The 15847-nt window shown below is 46.7% G+C and overlaps 2 protein-coding genes across 3 annotated transcripts in view; one reads left to right on the top strand and one right to left on the bottom strand.

Annotated features, from left to right (window-relative positions):
* Positions 1-3135: 3135 nt before the first annotated feature.
* Positions 3136-8533, top strand: TSR2 (TSR2 ribosome maturation factor). Its single transcript, XM_070605474.1, has 5 exons — positions 3136-3470; positions 3634-3724; positions 6856-6947; positions 7516-7689; positions 7933-8533. Exons 1-5 carry the CDS (start codon positions 3297-3299, stop codon positions 8065-8067), a joined length of 666 nt encoding a protein of 221 aa, XP_070461575.1. The 5' UTR covers positions 3136-3296; the 3' UTR covers positions 8068-8533.
* A 460-nt stretch (positions 8534-8993) lies between these two features.
* The window catches only part of FGD1 (FYVE, RhoGEF and PH domain containing 1), a 39950-nt gene continuing 33096 nt past the window's right edge, over positions 8994-15847 (bottom strand). The window contains exons 13-18 of one of the 2 annotated variants that reach the window (XM_070605451.1): positions 13536-13566; positions 12929-13030; positions 12433-12558; positions 12097-12258; positions 10437-10580; positions 8994-9898 (exon numbers count right to left, since the gene is read on the bottom strand). In XM_070605451.1, coding sequence (XP_070461552.1) covers positions 9593-9898; positions 10437-10580; positions 12097-12258; positions 12433-12558; positions 12929-13030; positions 13536-13566 — 871 coding nt within the window. In that variant the 3' untranslated portion in view covers positions 8994-9592. The remainder of the gene's footprint in view (positions 9899-10436; positions 10581-12096; positions 12259-12432; positions 12559-12928; positions 13031-13535; positions 13567-15847) is intronic. The other variant, XM_070605452.1, reaches the window with a different exon arrangement.

Genomic DNA, 15847 nt, shown 5'->3' with positions numbered 1-15847 from the left:
ACTCTATTAGTTTGCTAGGGCTGCCATAACAAAATGCCACAGACTGGTGGCTTTAACAACAAAAATTTATTTTCTCGAAATTCCAGAAGCTAGAGGTTTGAGATCAAGGTGTCGGCAGGTTTGGTTTCTTCTGAGGCCTTTCTCTTTGGCTTGCAGATGTCCACCTTCTCTCTGTGTTCACATGGTCATCTCTCTGTGCATGTATGTGTCTAGTGTCTCTCTCTGTCAGTGCCCTAATCTCCTCTTCTTTATAAGAAGATACCAGACTTCTTGGAGTAGGGTGCCCTCATATAGCCTCACTTTACCTTAATTGCCTCTTTAAAGGCTCTATCTCCAAATACAGTCGCTTTCTGAGATGTTGGGGGTTAGGGCTTCAATATATGAATTTCGTGGAGGACACACAACTCAGGCCCTAACAGCAACCATCACCACATCTAATTTTAGACCATTTTAATAACCCCGAGAAGAAACCCTGTGCCCATTAGGAGTCATACCCCATTTCTCCCCTCCCCAAGCCCTGGGCAACCATTAATCTATTTTCTGTCTCTATAGATTTGCCTATTCTGTACATTTCATATATCTTAAAATATGTGGGCTTTTTTGAGTAGTTGGTAGTGATGTCACCCCTTTCATCCCTGATTTCAGTAATTGGTCTTTTCTCTTTTTCGTCAATCTAGCTGAAAGTTTGTCAATTTTGTTGATCTTTTCAAATAACTGACTTCTGGTTTCACTGATTTTCTCTATTATTTTTTTTCTTATTTATTTTATTGAGGTCACATTGGTTTATAACATTATGTAAACTTCAGATGTACATCATTATATTTCAGCTTTTGTATAAACTGCATCGTGTTCACCACCAAAAATCTAGTTTCCATCTGTCACTGTACACATGTACTCCTTTACCCCTTTTGCCCTTCCCCCACCCCCTTCCCTTCTGGTAACCACCAATCTGTTTTCTGTATGGATGTGTTTATTTGTTTGTTTAACTTCCACATATGAGTGAAGTCATATGGTATTTGTCTTTCTCCATCTGACTTTTTTCACTTAGTGTAATACCCTCAAAGTCTATCCATGTTCTTGCAAATGGCACAATTTTGTCTTTGTTTAGGGCTGAGTAGTATTCCATTGTGTATGTATACCACATCTTCTTTATCCATTCATCCATTGATGGGCACTTAGGTTGTAGCCAAGTCTTGGCTATTGTGTGTAATGAACATAGGGGTGCACATATCTTTTCAAATTAGTGTTTTCCTGTTCTTTGGATAAATACCCAGAAGTAGAATAGTTGGATCATATACTATTTTTGTTCTTTAATTTTTTGAGAAATCTCCATACTGTTTTCCATAGTGGCTCCACCAATTGACATTCCCACTGGCAGTGTAAGAGGGTTCCTTTTTCTCCACATCATTGCCAACACTTGGTATTTCTTGTCTTTTTAATAAAAGCCATTCCGATGGGTATGAGGTGATTTCTTATTGCAGTTTTGATTTGCATTTCCCTAATAATTAGTGATGTTGAATATCTTTTCATGTGCCTGTTGGCCCTCTGCGTATCTTCTTTGGAAAAATGTCGGTTCAGATCCTCTGCCCAGTTTTTGATTGAGTTGTTCTTTTTTTGTTGAGTTGTATGAGTTCTTTGTATATTTGAATATTAACCCCTTATCAGATATATGATTTGCAAATATTTTCTCCCAGTTGTTAGGTTGTCTTCTCATTTTGTTGATGGTTTCCTTTGCCATGCACAAGCTTTTTAGTTTGATGTAGTCCCATTTGTTTATTTTTCCTTTTGTTTCCCTTGCCTGAGGAGACATGATATTCAGGAAGATTCTGCTAAGGCCAATATCAAAGCGTGTACTGCCTATGTTTTCTTCTAGGAGTTTTATGGTTTCAGATCTTACATTCAAGTCTTTGATCCTTTTTGAGTTCATTTTTGTGTATGGTGTAAGAAAATGGTCTACTTTCATTCTTTTGCATGTGGCTGTCCAGCTTTCCCAACACTATTTATTGAAGAGACTTTCTTTTCTCCATTGTATGTTCTTGGCTCTTTTGTCAAAAATTAGCTGTCCATTAATGTTTGGGTTTATTTCTGGGCCCTCAATTCTGTTCCATTGATCTCTGTGTCTGTTTTTCTGCCAGTACCACGCTGTTTGGATTACTACAGCTTTGTAGTATATTTTGAAATGAGGGAGTGTGATACCTCCAGCTTGTTCTTTTTTTCAGGATTGCTTTGGCTTCTATTGTTTTTCTGTTTTCTATTCCATTTATTTCCTCCCCAATCTTTATTATTTCTTTCCTTCTGTTTGCTTTGGGACTACTTTCTTCTTCTTTTTCTGATTTCCTAAGGTGGAAGGTTAGGTTATTAATATAAAATCTTTCTTCTTATTTATTTATTTATTTTGAGGAAAGTTAGCCCTGAGCTAACATCCTGAGCTAACCTTGAGCCGCCAATCCTCCTCTTTTTGCTGAAGAAGATTGGCCCTGAGCTAACATCTGTGCCCATCTACCTCTATTTTATATGTGGGACACCTGCTACAGCATGGCTTAAGAAGCAGTGCTAGGTCCATGCCCAGGATGCAAACTGGCAAACCCCCGGCCACTGAAGCAGAGTGTGTGAACTTAACCACTATGCCACGGGGCCGCCCCTCGTCTTTTTTAATATGAGTGTTTATAGCCATAAAATTCCCTTTAAGCATTGCTTTAGCTGCAGCTCATAAATTTTGGTGTACTGTGCTTTCATTTTCATTCATTTCAAGATGTTTTCTAATTTCCCTTATAATTTTTTCCTTTGACCCATTTGTTATTTAGAAGTGTGTTAATTTCCACATATTTGTGAATGTCATATATTTCTTTCTGTTATTGACTTCTAATTTCACTCCATGTGGCCAGAGAACATAATTTGTATAATTTTAGTTCTTTTAAATCTATTGTGGCCTGCTTTATGACATAGTATATGGTCTGTTCATGTTCCACATGCCCTTCAGAAAAGCGTGTATTCTGCTGTTGTCGGGTGCAGTGTTCTATAGATGGGAGGATGGTTTTTTTAATGCAGATTTTTAGGTTATGCTCTCTGAGGTTGATTCCTCTGTCCCAGGGTCTGGAATCTGTATCTTTACTAAGTTTCCCGCATCTTTTCTGCGCAGTACCCACAGGTCCAGAACCCATGATCCCACGCGTCCTCCACTTCTTACTTCCTTTGATTTCATTATTAAACGCGCCTAACTGTCTTGGTGTCATCGATTGCTCTGACAGACTTTCCTATTGCTCTAGCTTTGCTGCCAAGTCCGCGGAAAGGCACATATGCGTTCTCGGGCTCGGCTTCCGACTCATTCTGCCTGGGCCGTGCTGCGGAGGGATTGGGTCGCTTGGGCCCATGTGGTCCGCGGCCGGATGATGGCCGGCGCTGGGGAAGACCTGCGAGCCCTTTTCCGGGCTGGCGTCCGCGCCGCGCTGGAGGCTTGGCCGGCCTTGCAGGTGAGTGGGGCCGCGGCCAGGATAAAGGTTAGGGCCTGAGGCAGAACGGCAGTTGGGCGGGCGAGGCGCCTGAGGCTTGGCTGGGCGGCGTAAACGGCGAACCTCTACGCCACCCCAGGCTGGCTCCCGGGCTGACGTGGTGGGCTTCGGCCTGTGTTCGCAGATCGCTGTGGAGAATGGCTTTGGGGGCGTACACAGCCAGGAGAAGGCCGAGTGGCTGGGGGCTGCAGTGGAGGAGTACTTCTTCCGCAATGGTGAGTGAACGTGAGGCGCTGCGAGCTGTCTTTGGGGACGTGGGGAGGAGGAGGCCGGTCCTGGTGAGCCCGCACTTCCTCTTGAGCAATTGTCATTTGGTACCCCAGGGCGAGGTGGAGTGAATCCAGGCTTTGGGGTCAGAATCCTGAGTTCGGAGGCCTTACAGGTTGTGCCATTGACTCATGATGTAACTCCGGACAAGTCATTTTACCTTCCTGAGACTCAGTTTTCTAGTTCCTGAAATGGGTATAAAAGTATTCACCCCAGCGCTGTCCAATGGAAATAGAATGCGAGTCACATCATGTAATTTAAAATTTTTCAGCGGCCACTTTAGTAAAGTAAAAAGAAGATGAAATTAATGTTACTTAACTCAGTTTATCCAAAATATTTCAACATGTAGTCTATATAAAACGTTATTGAGATACTTTACATCCTTTTTTAGTATTACGTTTTCAAAATTTGGTGAGTATTTTACACTTTTAGCACATCTCAGTTTGGCCTAGGCACATTTTAAGTGCTCAGTAACCACTTTTGGCTATTTGGACAGCAAAGATCTACACCTTTGATGTGTCTTGAGGGTCATATAAGAATAAGGGGCCCTGCAGAGGGCGTTTGGCGTAGTATTATTTTTACAAAATTCTTCATTCATTTTTTTGGTCTTGGAGATGACATTAGGCAGAGTCCTTTCTTTCAAGGAAGTTTACCATCTAGTGAGGGATCCAGATAAGTAAATAGGTGTTTACACATAGGGTGATACATGTTCTTTTTTTTTTTTTTTTTAAAGATTTTATTTTTTCCTTTTTCTCCCCAAAGCCCCCCGGTACATAGTTGTGTATTCTTCGTTGTGGGTTCTTCCAGTTGTGGCACGCGGGACGCTGCCTCAGCGTGGTCTGATGAGCAGTGCCATGTCCGCGCCCAGGATTCGAACCAACGAAACACTGGGCCGCCTGCAGCGGAGCGCGCGAACTTAACCACTCGGCCACGGGGCCAGCCCCTATACATGTTCTAATAAAGAGGAGCTCAGGGTGCTTGGGTAACATGAGACTGGGGAGGAGGAGGCTTCTTTTGGAAGTTGTTAGGGGAAGTGGTGACTGGGCTGAGTCTTAAAAGATGAGAAGGAATTAACTAGGTGGAGGAGGCAGAGGGAGAAACACTCAAATGTTTAAGTTCTGTGCTATGAGATTATGTGTTATATTCGGAAAGTGGCAGGGAGCTCAGGATTGGAGTAAGGGTGTGTGTGTTCTTGTGGGTTTGTGGAGGGGAGGAGTGGTAGAAAATGAAGCTGTGGGATGGAGAGGCCCTTGGAAAAGGGTAAGACATGGAAGGCCTTCCATGCCTTTGATGTTGTTCTTTGGGTCAGCGTTTGCCAAAATGCATGCTATGGAAGACTAGTTCCCTTAGATGCTCAGTGAAGAAAAGGCTTCACCAGTTAAGTTATGTAAGAAAAGCTCTTTTCTTCAGTTCTTTCTTAAAAGTCACAATAATCATTAACATAGTAAAGCCTCGTGTAAGGATAAAAACCAATAGAAAGAAACCTGTTTACCTTTGTTTCTCATTAGCTTTCTATGGACAGCATCCCTTAAAAGCCAGCAGGACAGTTATTTATCAAAAGCAGAATATGAAACACTGCAGTAGGTGATAAAAATTCATGGGTAGGTTCTAAGGTGAGTAATAGGATGGGATTTGCTGGCTAGAAAGTTTAGAAAGTAATCAATATGGAGCATGGACTGGAGAGGGAAAGACTGATTAGAAGGCTGTTTCTGTCTGGAAAATGAGGAGGCCTGAACTAGGGCAGCAGCAATAGTCATGGAAAAGAAGGGATGGATTAGGGCCTTGGAGATTGTTTGGCTGTAGAGGGAGAGGGAAAAGTAGGCAGGTTTCTGGTTTGTGTCACTGGGTGGATTAGGTGCCTTTCATGGAATAGAGGAAACCTGGAGGATGAGAAGTAGGTTTGGAGGGTTAGGTAATGAGTCTGGCTTTGGATATGGAGGTTCTGAGGCACCTGTGAAACAGATGGAGAGTAGTTTGGGTTGGAGACAGATTTGGGGGATATTAGGTTGGAGTGGTAGGGAAAGCCAAGGGGGTGAATGAGCTCTCCCAGAGGGGAGAGAGAGTGAGGAACTTTGTGGAAGACTTTCTTGAGTTATTCTCTAATTCAGAAAAAGTAGAGTGTAGGCCCATAAGGTAACCGAAGCCTAGAGAGGAAGGCTCAGCTAAAGTCACACAGGAGGATGTTGGTGTCAAGGCTCTGATGATTTCATCATTGCAGGTACTTAAGATCTATTTCTTCTTACCTATCTCATTGGTTTGTGGCCTCCTGTATCAGTGGAGCCACAGTTGTGAAGGGTCTCTGAACTTCAGAAACTTCAGCTCTTGAGTGATGGGAATTAACATGGATTATGGATCTGCCCTGTGCTAGGCATTGTTTGGCTGACTCCTCATAATAGACCTTCAAGGCTGCCACTATTAGCCCCACTTTGCAGATGAGAAACTGAGGGACAGAGATGAATATGTAACTTGCTCAAGGTCACAGAGAGAGGAAGCTGGTTAAAATAGGCCGGATGAAAGAGGGTGAGTGTGGCTAGTCGGCTGTGGGAATAGAGGGCTTAGTAGGATGTAGGAGATTGGAAATTAGGTATTTATATTTAGTGTTTGGGTTTTTTTAAAAAGAAAATAAATGTTAAAACCTGGAATGCGGGGCTGGCCCGGTGGCGCCGGCCTGGTGGTGCAGCGGTTAAGTTCGCACGTTCCGCTTTGGCAGCCCCGGGTTCGCCGGTTCGGATCCCGGTGTGGACATGGCACCGCTTGGCAAACGCCATGCTGTTGCTAGCGTCCCACATATAAAGTAGAGGAAATAGGCATGGATGTTAGCTTGGGGCCAGTTTTCCTCAGCAAAAAGAGGAGGATTGGCAGATGTTAGCTCAGGGCTAATCTTCCTCAAAAAACAAACAAACAAACAAAGAAAAAAAACCCCTGGAATGCAGAGTGCTTCAGTGAATAAAAGGCTCACTGTTTGGACCATTACCCACCAACCAGATGTGGACCCACCAACTAGGTACTGAAGAGTAGCAGTCAGGAGTGACGAAGTTGGCTGGTCTTTGACCAAAGGGCCCTGTCCTTTCCTACTCAGCTGACTTGGAGCTAGATGAGGTGGAGGACTTCCTCGGGGAGCTCATGACGAATGAGTTTGATACGGTTGTGGAGGATGGAAGTCTGCCCCAGGTGAGTATATCCTGGACACAACTGCCATCTCCCTGCCTGCAGTCTTTCTTCTCTTAAACTGTCTGTTTTAGGCCGAGACTCTTGGCTCTAACCATTCTTTTCTTGAGTACTGCAAAAGAACGTGCTGTGACTTCTTATTGCCTAAAAGAAAAAGTCTAGTCTTTACAGGCATTTCCAGACCCTGCCTCTTCTCTTTTATTTCTCTCCATCCATCATTCTCAGCTAGGTCTCTTCCTCACCTCCATCCCAAGGGGAGGTCAGGCCAGGTACATTTCCACCCCTGCTCTGGTTAACATCACTCTCTCTGCTGGGATTGCCTTCCCTTTTACATCTTCCATCTTTCAAACCCAGTTCTAGTGCCTTCCCCTCCTAGGAAGCCCTCCTTCAATGCTTCAGGCCCTTACCTGAGCCCTTCATATGTAGTTGCTTCATTAGTGAACTCTTTGGGTAGGAAAGAGCCCATTCTCTCTGGAAAATTCCAAGTCCCTCCCCACTGTTGCTGCAAACACAGGTTGGTTGTATTGTAGGTTCTCGAGAAAATCCAACTGGTTGAATGTTTTTTTGGTAGGTGAGCCAGCAGCTGCAGACCATGTTCTCCCATTTCCAGAGGGGTGATCGAGCTGCTCTAAAGGAGATGGCCTCCCACATCACCCAAAGAAAATGCAAGGTCAGAGCCACTGCACTTACGACAGCCAGAGAGACTGATGAGGATGAGGATGCGGACAGCGTGGAGGAGATGGAGGTGAAGGGGGTGTCCCTTGGGTGGGGATATGCAGATATTTTCCAATTGTTTGGGAGATCAGCTGATTTCACAGCGAAGTGATGGGGAGTTGGGTAGCGGTGGTGGTTGTATTATCTAGAGATGGCAGGGAACTTTCCTAAGGTCACACAGCCAATCCTTGTAAAGCTGGGAGGAGAGCCTGGGTCTCCAGTGGCCGCAGCCAGGAGGTGTTGTATTTAGCTCTCTCTTGTATTTATTCTCCAGGTCACAGCTACGAATGATGGGACAGCTACAGATGGGGTCTGCTCCCAGCCTGAACCCTCTGGTCAAGACTCCAAGACTATTAAGGAAGAGGATATAGTGGAGGATGGCTGGACCATTGTCCGGAGAAAGAAATGAGTGGGACTGGAAATGGTTTGGACCCTTGTTTGCTAGTTGTTTTGAGATTCATTTGTAGGGTTTTTGGAGGGTTGTGGGACCTCTGGACTGATTATCTGATCTCCACCTGCTCCCCATTCCTCTGTCCAGCTCCTTCCAGGGGAAGAAGAGCCCTAGGGTCTGTGGTCTTGGGGTGGTGAGACCTGGTTCAGCACACCCTCTTGGGCCTTAAGTTACTGAGTAATGAGGCCTGGTTTCCCAGCACAGTGCCTCTTGGGTGCAGTCAGTGTGAAGAGGGAGGGATGAGTGGGTGTGGGTGTGGCTGGAGGAGAAGCTAAATGCTGGTTGACAGTGGGCAGGTGGATTTGTGAAGGGAGAGGACCAGCAGGAGAACCAATACTCAGCATTAGAGAACCAGTACTCCTGCTTCAGGAATGGTGAGATGAACATGCAAACGGACAAGAGATTAAAGATGTGAATGAAAGTAGCTGTGGTACTTCTCCCTCTTCTCCTCCTCCACACACACCCCCCCCCCAGCTCTCTACCCCCACCACACCCACACCCACACATGCTCTCTATCCCTGCCCAGAAATTGGAACCTCTCAGGAATGTCCCCTTCCTGCAGCCCAGCCTCCAGCCCTGGGCTCCTTCAGGAAGTCTAAGACCTTGGCTAGGTGGGGAGCTTGGGAGACCTGGGCTTTGTTTTCTGCTGCCTCCAACCTCTTTCCAAACTCTTCATCCCATCCAAGCCCACGCATGAGGCTTAAGACCTCAGTAAGTAAGACCTTATTGTTTAATCTGTGGCTTGACCTGTGAGTAGCCTTGGAATCAGCCTTCTGGGAGCTGAGCTTCAGAGCTCAGCAATGGAGCAGTTTCTGGGCCCACCTTAGCAGCCTGGTACTTAGGACAAACAAACAGATGAACGAAGAGAGACAGCACTCTGAAAGTTTCCGTAAGCCCGAAATAAACTGTATTTTTCTTTAAAAAAACAAAACAAAGAGTATCCATTGTCCTCCCCCCTGTTACCTGTCCTGCCCTGTGGCCCTGCCATGGGTCTGGACGATAAAATACTGGGTAGCCATGAGGCTGAGTAGAAGCTATAAGCCTTGGGAGAGGCAGGAGGGGTCTGGTCACCACCCCACATAGCATCATACGTGTGAAGACACTGGCTGAGGGGGCAGAGCTGGCACTTGAATCCAGGTCTCTTGCTCTGGTGCTTTGGGGGGAATTGGGTGGAGGCAGGATCCGTAGGGTGTTAAGGGGATGGGGGAAAAAATGGCCTAATTCAGGCGGGTCTAGCAACAGTTCCTACCCTCCCTGGGGAGAGGGATTTAAAAAATTAACATCACTGTAGGAATATTTGTTTTAAAAGCCCACGTTTTGTGAAAAGGTGAATTAAAAAACCCAAGACCCAGCATTCAGGATTGAAAGTGCCCATGATGGGAGTTCAAGTATTGACTGAGCTGGGAGGGAGGGGGCTGGGGCCCCCAATCGGACATGGGCAGCTAGAGTGTGGGGCAGGGGGCCCCAGCTCCCTCCAAACCCTCTAGGTCTTGTCTTGGGTCTGGGGGCCTTCAGAGGGTTCAGCAGTGGCTCCTGAGGCTGCCACCGGTGCCTCCTCCATCTCCCTGTCCTCAGACAGTGTGGGGCCTGGGCAGAACGTGTCCCCACGGCCTGCCCGGCCAAGCACAGCCATCCAGCGCCGCTGCAGCTCCTCTGTCTCAGGGCTGAAGTACCAGCTCAGGTGGCTCTGGGTGATCTTGAAGACATGCCGTCTGTCAGGCCGCTCCCCTGCCTCGGGAGGCCCCACCTCAAAGCCAATGAGGGGCAGGCTGCGCTGGGCTTTCACATCCTGTCGCAGGGACAGAGCCAGGGTCACCTTGGGGCTGGGCTTCTCACTGGGTTTGCATCTGCTAAGCCCCTCTTTTCCTTCCCCTGCTCAAGAATCTTCCATGGCTCCACTGATGGCAACGGGAAAATGTCTGAACTGGGACTAGAATGCAGGCTGGTTCAAATACCTGTTTCCTCCCACACCCAAAACCAGCAGGGCTCGTCTTTAGCGTATAGCAGATAATCTTTTAAGGCCTTTGCCTAGGCTGTTGCCCCCATCTGCATGTTCTTTCCCATTCAACATTGGACCCAGCAGTGCCCTGTCTCCACTCTGGCTTCCTCCAGGAAGCTAGCCCCCTCAACTCACCACACTTTTTCCTATATATACTGACCCACAAACCTTGTCTCTAGCCTGTCTTTGTCTCACAAGGGTGGGGCTTCTGATTTTCCTTTAGGCTCACTCTATAGCCCAAGCCAAAGGAGAGGTCAAGGACAGGGGGAAGGGGAGCAGCCTGGTTTTGCCAGGTGGCTGAAGGGACCCGAAGGAGTAGGATGCACACCTGGGGGGCGCCATAGATGTACAGCACCAAGGGTTCGTTCTCAGGGACCACAAACCATGCCTTGTGCCAGCCTTTCCCGCCCTTCTCCATGTAGTGCAGGAAGCTGCAGATGACGCTGTTCTCCGCAGCCACTGAGGCCTGTTTCTGTGGCCAGAGACATTGAGGGGGAGGCATCAATGCTGATGGAAGGCCTAGCCTGGCTCCTCTTGGCTCCACTAATCCCTCAGAGCAGTGACTGCCATTCCCATAATCTCGGATGAGGAAGCTGAAGCTCAGGTGGCAGGAGTGATGTGCCCAGCGTCACCCAGTGAGTCTGAGTTGAGATTCAAAGCTAAGCTTGTCTGCCAGACTTGGGCCATGGCTGCTGCCTCTGAGAGTTGGTGAGAGGGATGTACAGCTCTCAGTGAGGGCATTCAATTGCCAGTCAGGCATTCTTTCTTCCATCAGTCCATTTATTCCTCAAGACATGTATGCATTTACACCTCACCATTTCTTTCATCTTTCATCACACATGCATTCCCTACACTCAGCGAAAGGCAAACTAGCCTTGTGGGTAAGTGGATGGGTGGTTGGATGAGGCAGTCTGGCTCAGAATCTCAACTCTAGATGAAAATGTGTTGACTTGGAAGGAGAGCATAAAGGGTTGTTGAAAGGATCAAATGAGTTAATATACCCAAAGTGCTTAGAATAGTGCCTGGCACAGGGTAAGCATTCTTTAAATGTTAAATAAATACCTTGATTGGGTTAAAAAACAAAAACAAAAGTGAAATGTGTGTATCTGCGTACACCTAAAAAGATAGGAAGGTTAAGTGGTAATAGTGGTAATCTCTGGATAGAAGGAATATGGTGTTTTTATTATTTTTGTTTATATTGTCTAATCTTCAGTGCACACAGCCTACTTTGTGATAAGAAAAGGTAATTTGTTAATTTAAAAAAATCCCAGCTCTGGCACTCATTGGCTGTGTAACTTGAGCAGATAACTTCCCTGGGCCTCAGTTTCCTCATTTGTAAAACAGGGATAGTAATAGCATGCATAGATTAGTTACTGCGGGGATTAAATGTCTAAAGCACTTAAATAAGAATTCTTGGGGCCGACCCGGTAGCACAGCGGTTAAGTGCGCATGTTCTGCTTCAGCGGCCCGGGATTCCCCGGTTTGGATCCTGGGTGCGGACATGGCACTGCTTGGCAAGCCATGCTGTGGTAGGCGTCCCACATATAAAGCAGAGGAAGATGGGCATGGATGTTAGCTCGGGGCCAGTCTTCCTCAGCAAAAAGAGGAGGATTGGCAGCAGATGTTAGCTCAGGGCTAATCTTCCTCAAAAAAAAAAAAAAGAATTCTTTTCATTCACTCTTGCACTCATTTGCTCACTCCAAGCCTGGGTCACTTGTTCAGTGGATGTACATGGCACCCTACAGTTTCAGAGATGCCCAGGCCTCAAGCACACTGGGTGGGTGGCTGGGGCCCATGTAGTCAGTGTGGGAGGTTAGTTGGGGGCCTGGCTCTTACCTCCAGGATGGACCTCCAAGCCTGGGTCACTTGTTCAGTGGATGTACATGGCACCCTACAGTTTCAGAGATGCCCAGGCCTCAAGCACACTGGGTGGGTGGCTGGGGCCCATGTAGTCAGTGTGGGAGGTTAGTTGGGGGCCTGGCTCTTACCTCCAGGATGGACCTCCGGCGCTGGGGTGTATGCTGGCTGCAGGCTGGACTGCTCCCGGGCACTCCGTGCAAGGCCACGTAGCAGTCAGTGCACACACGGTTGGAGCGGTTGTTGTCATAGATGAGGCGGGCCCGGAACTCAGAGCACTTCCCACAAACCACCTGGGGTGGCAAGCAGGCAAGAGCAGCCTGATTCCAGCAGGCCTTCCCCTTCAGTACCAATTCCCACAGCGGACTTGTGGCCTCACCCCCCTTGAAAGGTGCCCACTCAGAAGTAGGCCTTCAGGCTGCCAGCCTGTCCCCTCCCTAGTTCTTCCCTTGTCCCCCAACACTCACATGCCCGCAGGCCTTGCAGTGGTGCCTGCGTTTGGTGATGGAATTGAAGGGCTCCTGACAGCGCATGCACATGGTGACTTCCTTTTCTCGGATGGGCGTAGGCGCTCGCTTCCCAAGATCCACGTTCTGGAGAGAGGGCCAGGTCCCAGTTCAGAGTCAGCTACTCCCCAGCCCAGTCCAGCCAGCCCTTGCCCCTGCCCCAAGATTTGGATCATCACTGGGAGACAGCGGACACATTCAGAAGACCTGCCTTTGAGTCCTGGCTCTGCCCCTACCTCACTGTGCTACTAAAGACAAGTTACTTCTATTCTCTGGGCCTTGGTTTCCCCAGTAATTTCTCTGTGGCCCTACCAACAGAAGACTGGGCTTCTGAGATCATGCACTGCCTCTCTGGGCTTTACTCTCTGAGAAGGGGAGAGGAGCATCTCAAGGTAAGGTGGGGACTTGGAGGCCTGGAAGGGGTTCCAGTGCAGGGGTAGAGGGTAGGGACACTTACTGGAGAGTTAGGGGGTGTGTCTTCATCTTCCCTGTTCGTTGAGTTCAATAGTTTGAAGGTCTCCAGCGTCTGTTCATGCTTCAGGAGGGTGGAGTTGATGGCCTGGGGAGGATGTGTAAGACATGAGAGGTCAGATCACCTCAGAACGCACCCATTTCCACCCTCACCTCACCTTCCTGTGACCTAGCCTGAAGTCAGAAAAGTTGGGTTCTAGGCTCAGCTCTACCCCCTGCTAGGCATATGACCTTGAGGATGTCCCTTTTTCAGCCATTGATCCCTTTCCTCCATTTCACAAATATAAGAACTGAGACCTGGAGTTGGGAAGGGACATCCTGGCCGCTTCCTGGGCTTAAGGTTTTACAGGGCTTACCTCACGGGGGTTACACCCTCAGAGGAGCCCACTTTCTAAAGGAAGAATTTGAGAGTTTCTGCTTAACCTCTAGACGTCAGTTTGCTTATTTGTAAAACAGGAATGGTAAAGTTTGTTGGAAGGCAAGTGTCCAGGCGCATTCTGGTCAGATGTGAGTTTGGGGGAGAGTCCACCAACCCCTAGGAAACCTGTTAATACTCCTCCAGCCCCCTATCACAAAGCCTTCTTAGATGTTACCTGGACCCAGTCTTTCTTCTCCTCTTCAGTCCTTGGGGGAAAAAAAAGAAGTTGGGTTAGGCAGACCAATCAAAAGCAAGTGGAGTGATAAAGAGCAGCTGTTTTGGAGTCAGACAGACCTGGGTTTCACCCTCTGCTCCTTCACTTATTACTCATGTGACGTTAGGCAAGTTATTTAAGCTGAGTTTATATATTTCAACAGTTGCTAATACTTTCCAGACCTTGTGCTAGGAACTTGGGCCTCAGAGAGGACCCTATCCTCAAGGAACTCATGGTCTAGTGGGGAGACAGGGACAATACAGGGGGATCAGTGCTGTGACAGAGTGAAAACAGGGCTGAGGATTCCAGAAGATGAGACCTGCCCCAGCCTGGAGTTTGGGTGGGAGCACTAAGGAAGGTTTCCTCAAGGAGGTGCTAGGCCTCAGGTAAAGGGGTAAGGGTGAGGTGTGGGTGCATAAGAGTGTGGGACATAGAAGAAACCATAAATAGTTCCCTGTTGCTGAAATGTAAAGTTTGAGAAAGGAGGGCAATTAATTTTTCCTCACTTGTAAAATGGAGATGATAACAATCAGTCTGGGTTGTTCTGAGCAGTAACTGAAGTGACAGTCCCTAATTATGCTAGGTGCTCCATCAGTGTGAGTTAGCCGCTTACTTTCCCTCCTTCCCTGACTCTCTGTCTGTCCTGCAGTCTCCAAGGCCTCTGCCCTGGTGCAGCCCCATCAGCTGCTCACTAGGAACAGGGCCCAGCCTCTTTGCTGACTTCCACCTGGCCTCTTCTAATCCCCTTCCACATCCACACACCAGACATCAAAAGTACTCCTCTAGGGGCTGGCCCCATGGCCGAGTGGTTAAGTTCGCGCGCTCCGCTTCGGCAGCCCAGGGTTTCACTGGTTCAGATCCTAGGCGCAGACATGGCCCTGCTTATCAAGCCATGCTGGGGCAGCATCCAACATGCCACAACTAAAAATAGATAACTATGTACTGAGGGGGGGAGGGCTTTGGGGAGAAAAAGGAAAAATAAAACCTTTTAAAAAAAAAAGTATTTTTCTAATATGAAAGTCTGACTACATCCTCAGAACCACTTCATGAAAAATTAAGGATGTGAGTCAATATTTAGCTACAAGAATGTCCATTGCAATGCTATTTATTGTAGTGAAAAATTTGAAGCAGCCTGTGCCCAACAAAGGGATCAGGTTAAAAAAAAGGAATGAGGGGCTGGCCCCGTGGCTGGGTGGTTGAGTTTGCGTGCTTTGCTTTGGCGGCCCAGGGTTTCACCGGTTCAGATCCCGGGCGCAAACATGGCACCACTCGTCAGGCCATGCTGAGGCGGCATCCCACATGCCACAACCAGAAGGACTTTACAACTAGAGTATAGAACTATATACTGGGGGAGCTTTGGGGAGAAAAAGGAGAAAAAAAAAAGATTGGCAACAGATGTTAGCTCAGGTGCCAATCTTTAAAACAAAGAAAATGATGGTACCTCACTACTGCCAGTGAACATGAATGATGTAGAAGGCTGTTTATAATATGTTAAATGAAAACAACATGTATAAAATACACATAGCATTCCATTTTGATTAAAAATATATGTAACACAAGTGTTTACATTTGTCAGAACTCATTGAGGGTACACTTAAGACCTCTATATTTCACTGTATGAAAATTTTACCTTAAGAAAAGAAAGGAAACTTAAACAAATACTGAACTCCAGTTAATGATATGCACACCAAAGTATTTAGGGGTGAGGTAGAGTGATGCCTGCAACTTACTTTGGAATGCATTAAAAAAAATCAGATGGATTAGTGGATGGATACAAGGATACATTTTTGATAAATATAGCACAATGCTAACACTTGTAGACTCTATATGGTGGGTTTATGAGTGTTTACTGTACAATTCTTTAAATTTTTCTGTATTTTGGAAAGTTTTCATAATAAAATATGGGAAGAAAACACTGTGTTTATGCTTGTGTATATATACACATACACATGTGAATAGAAGAAAGGCCTGAAAGGGATTCTGCCCACACATCAGCACTGGTTATCTCTGGGTGATACAGTTCTAAGGGATTTTACTTTATTCTGATTGTATTGTTTTTTTAAAAATCTGTTTTATTCATATATATTTTCTAACTCCTAATTTTTTTGCAGTGAACAATATTGCTTTTGATTTTTAAGAGCCACATAGTGTTTTTGGCAATGCGTGCCGAAGTATATCGGGGTGAAGTATCATGTCTGTAATTTACTTTAAAATGGTTCAGCAGAAGATATATATGGCATGTCAACAGTTGCTCACTCATAAGTCAGTGATTC

The sequence above is a fragment of the Equus przewalskii genome, chromosome X (genome assembly GCF_037783145.1).
Source record: "Equus przewalskii isolate Varuska chromosome X, EquPr2, whole genome shotgun sequence".
Classification (NCBI taxonomy): Eukaryota; Metazoa; Chordata; class Mammalia; order Perissodactyla; family Equidae; genus Equus; species Equus przewalskii.
Note: the sequence above shows the minus strand (reverse complement) of the source record. Positions and strands in the feature narration are given on the sequence as shown.

Coding starts and splice junctions, on each gene's coding strand:
- TSR2 (XM_070605474.1), top strand. CDS start 3,297: ATGCGTTCTCGGGCTCGGCTTCCGACTCATTCTGCCTGGGCCGTGCTG. Junction 3,471..3,633: donor AGGCTTGGCCGGCCTTGCAG/GTGAGTGGGGCC, acceptor CTGTGTTCGCAG/ATCGCTGTGGAGAATGGCTT. Junction 6,948..7,515: donor AGGATGGAAGTCTGCCCCAG/GTGAGTATATCC, acceptor TTTTTTTGGTAG/GTGAGCCAGCAGCTGCAGAC.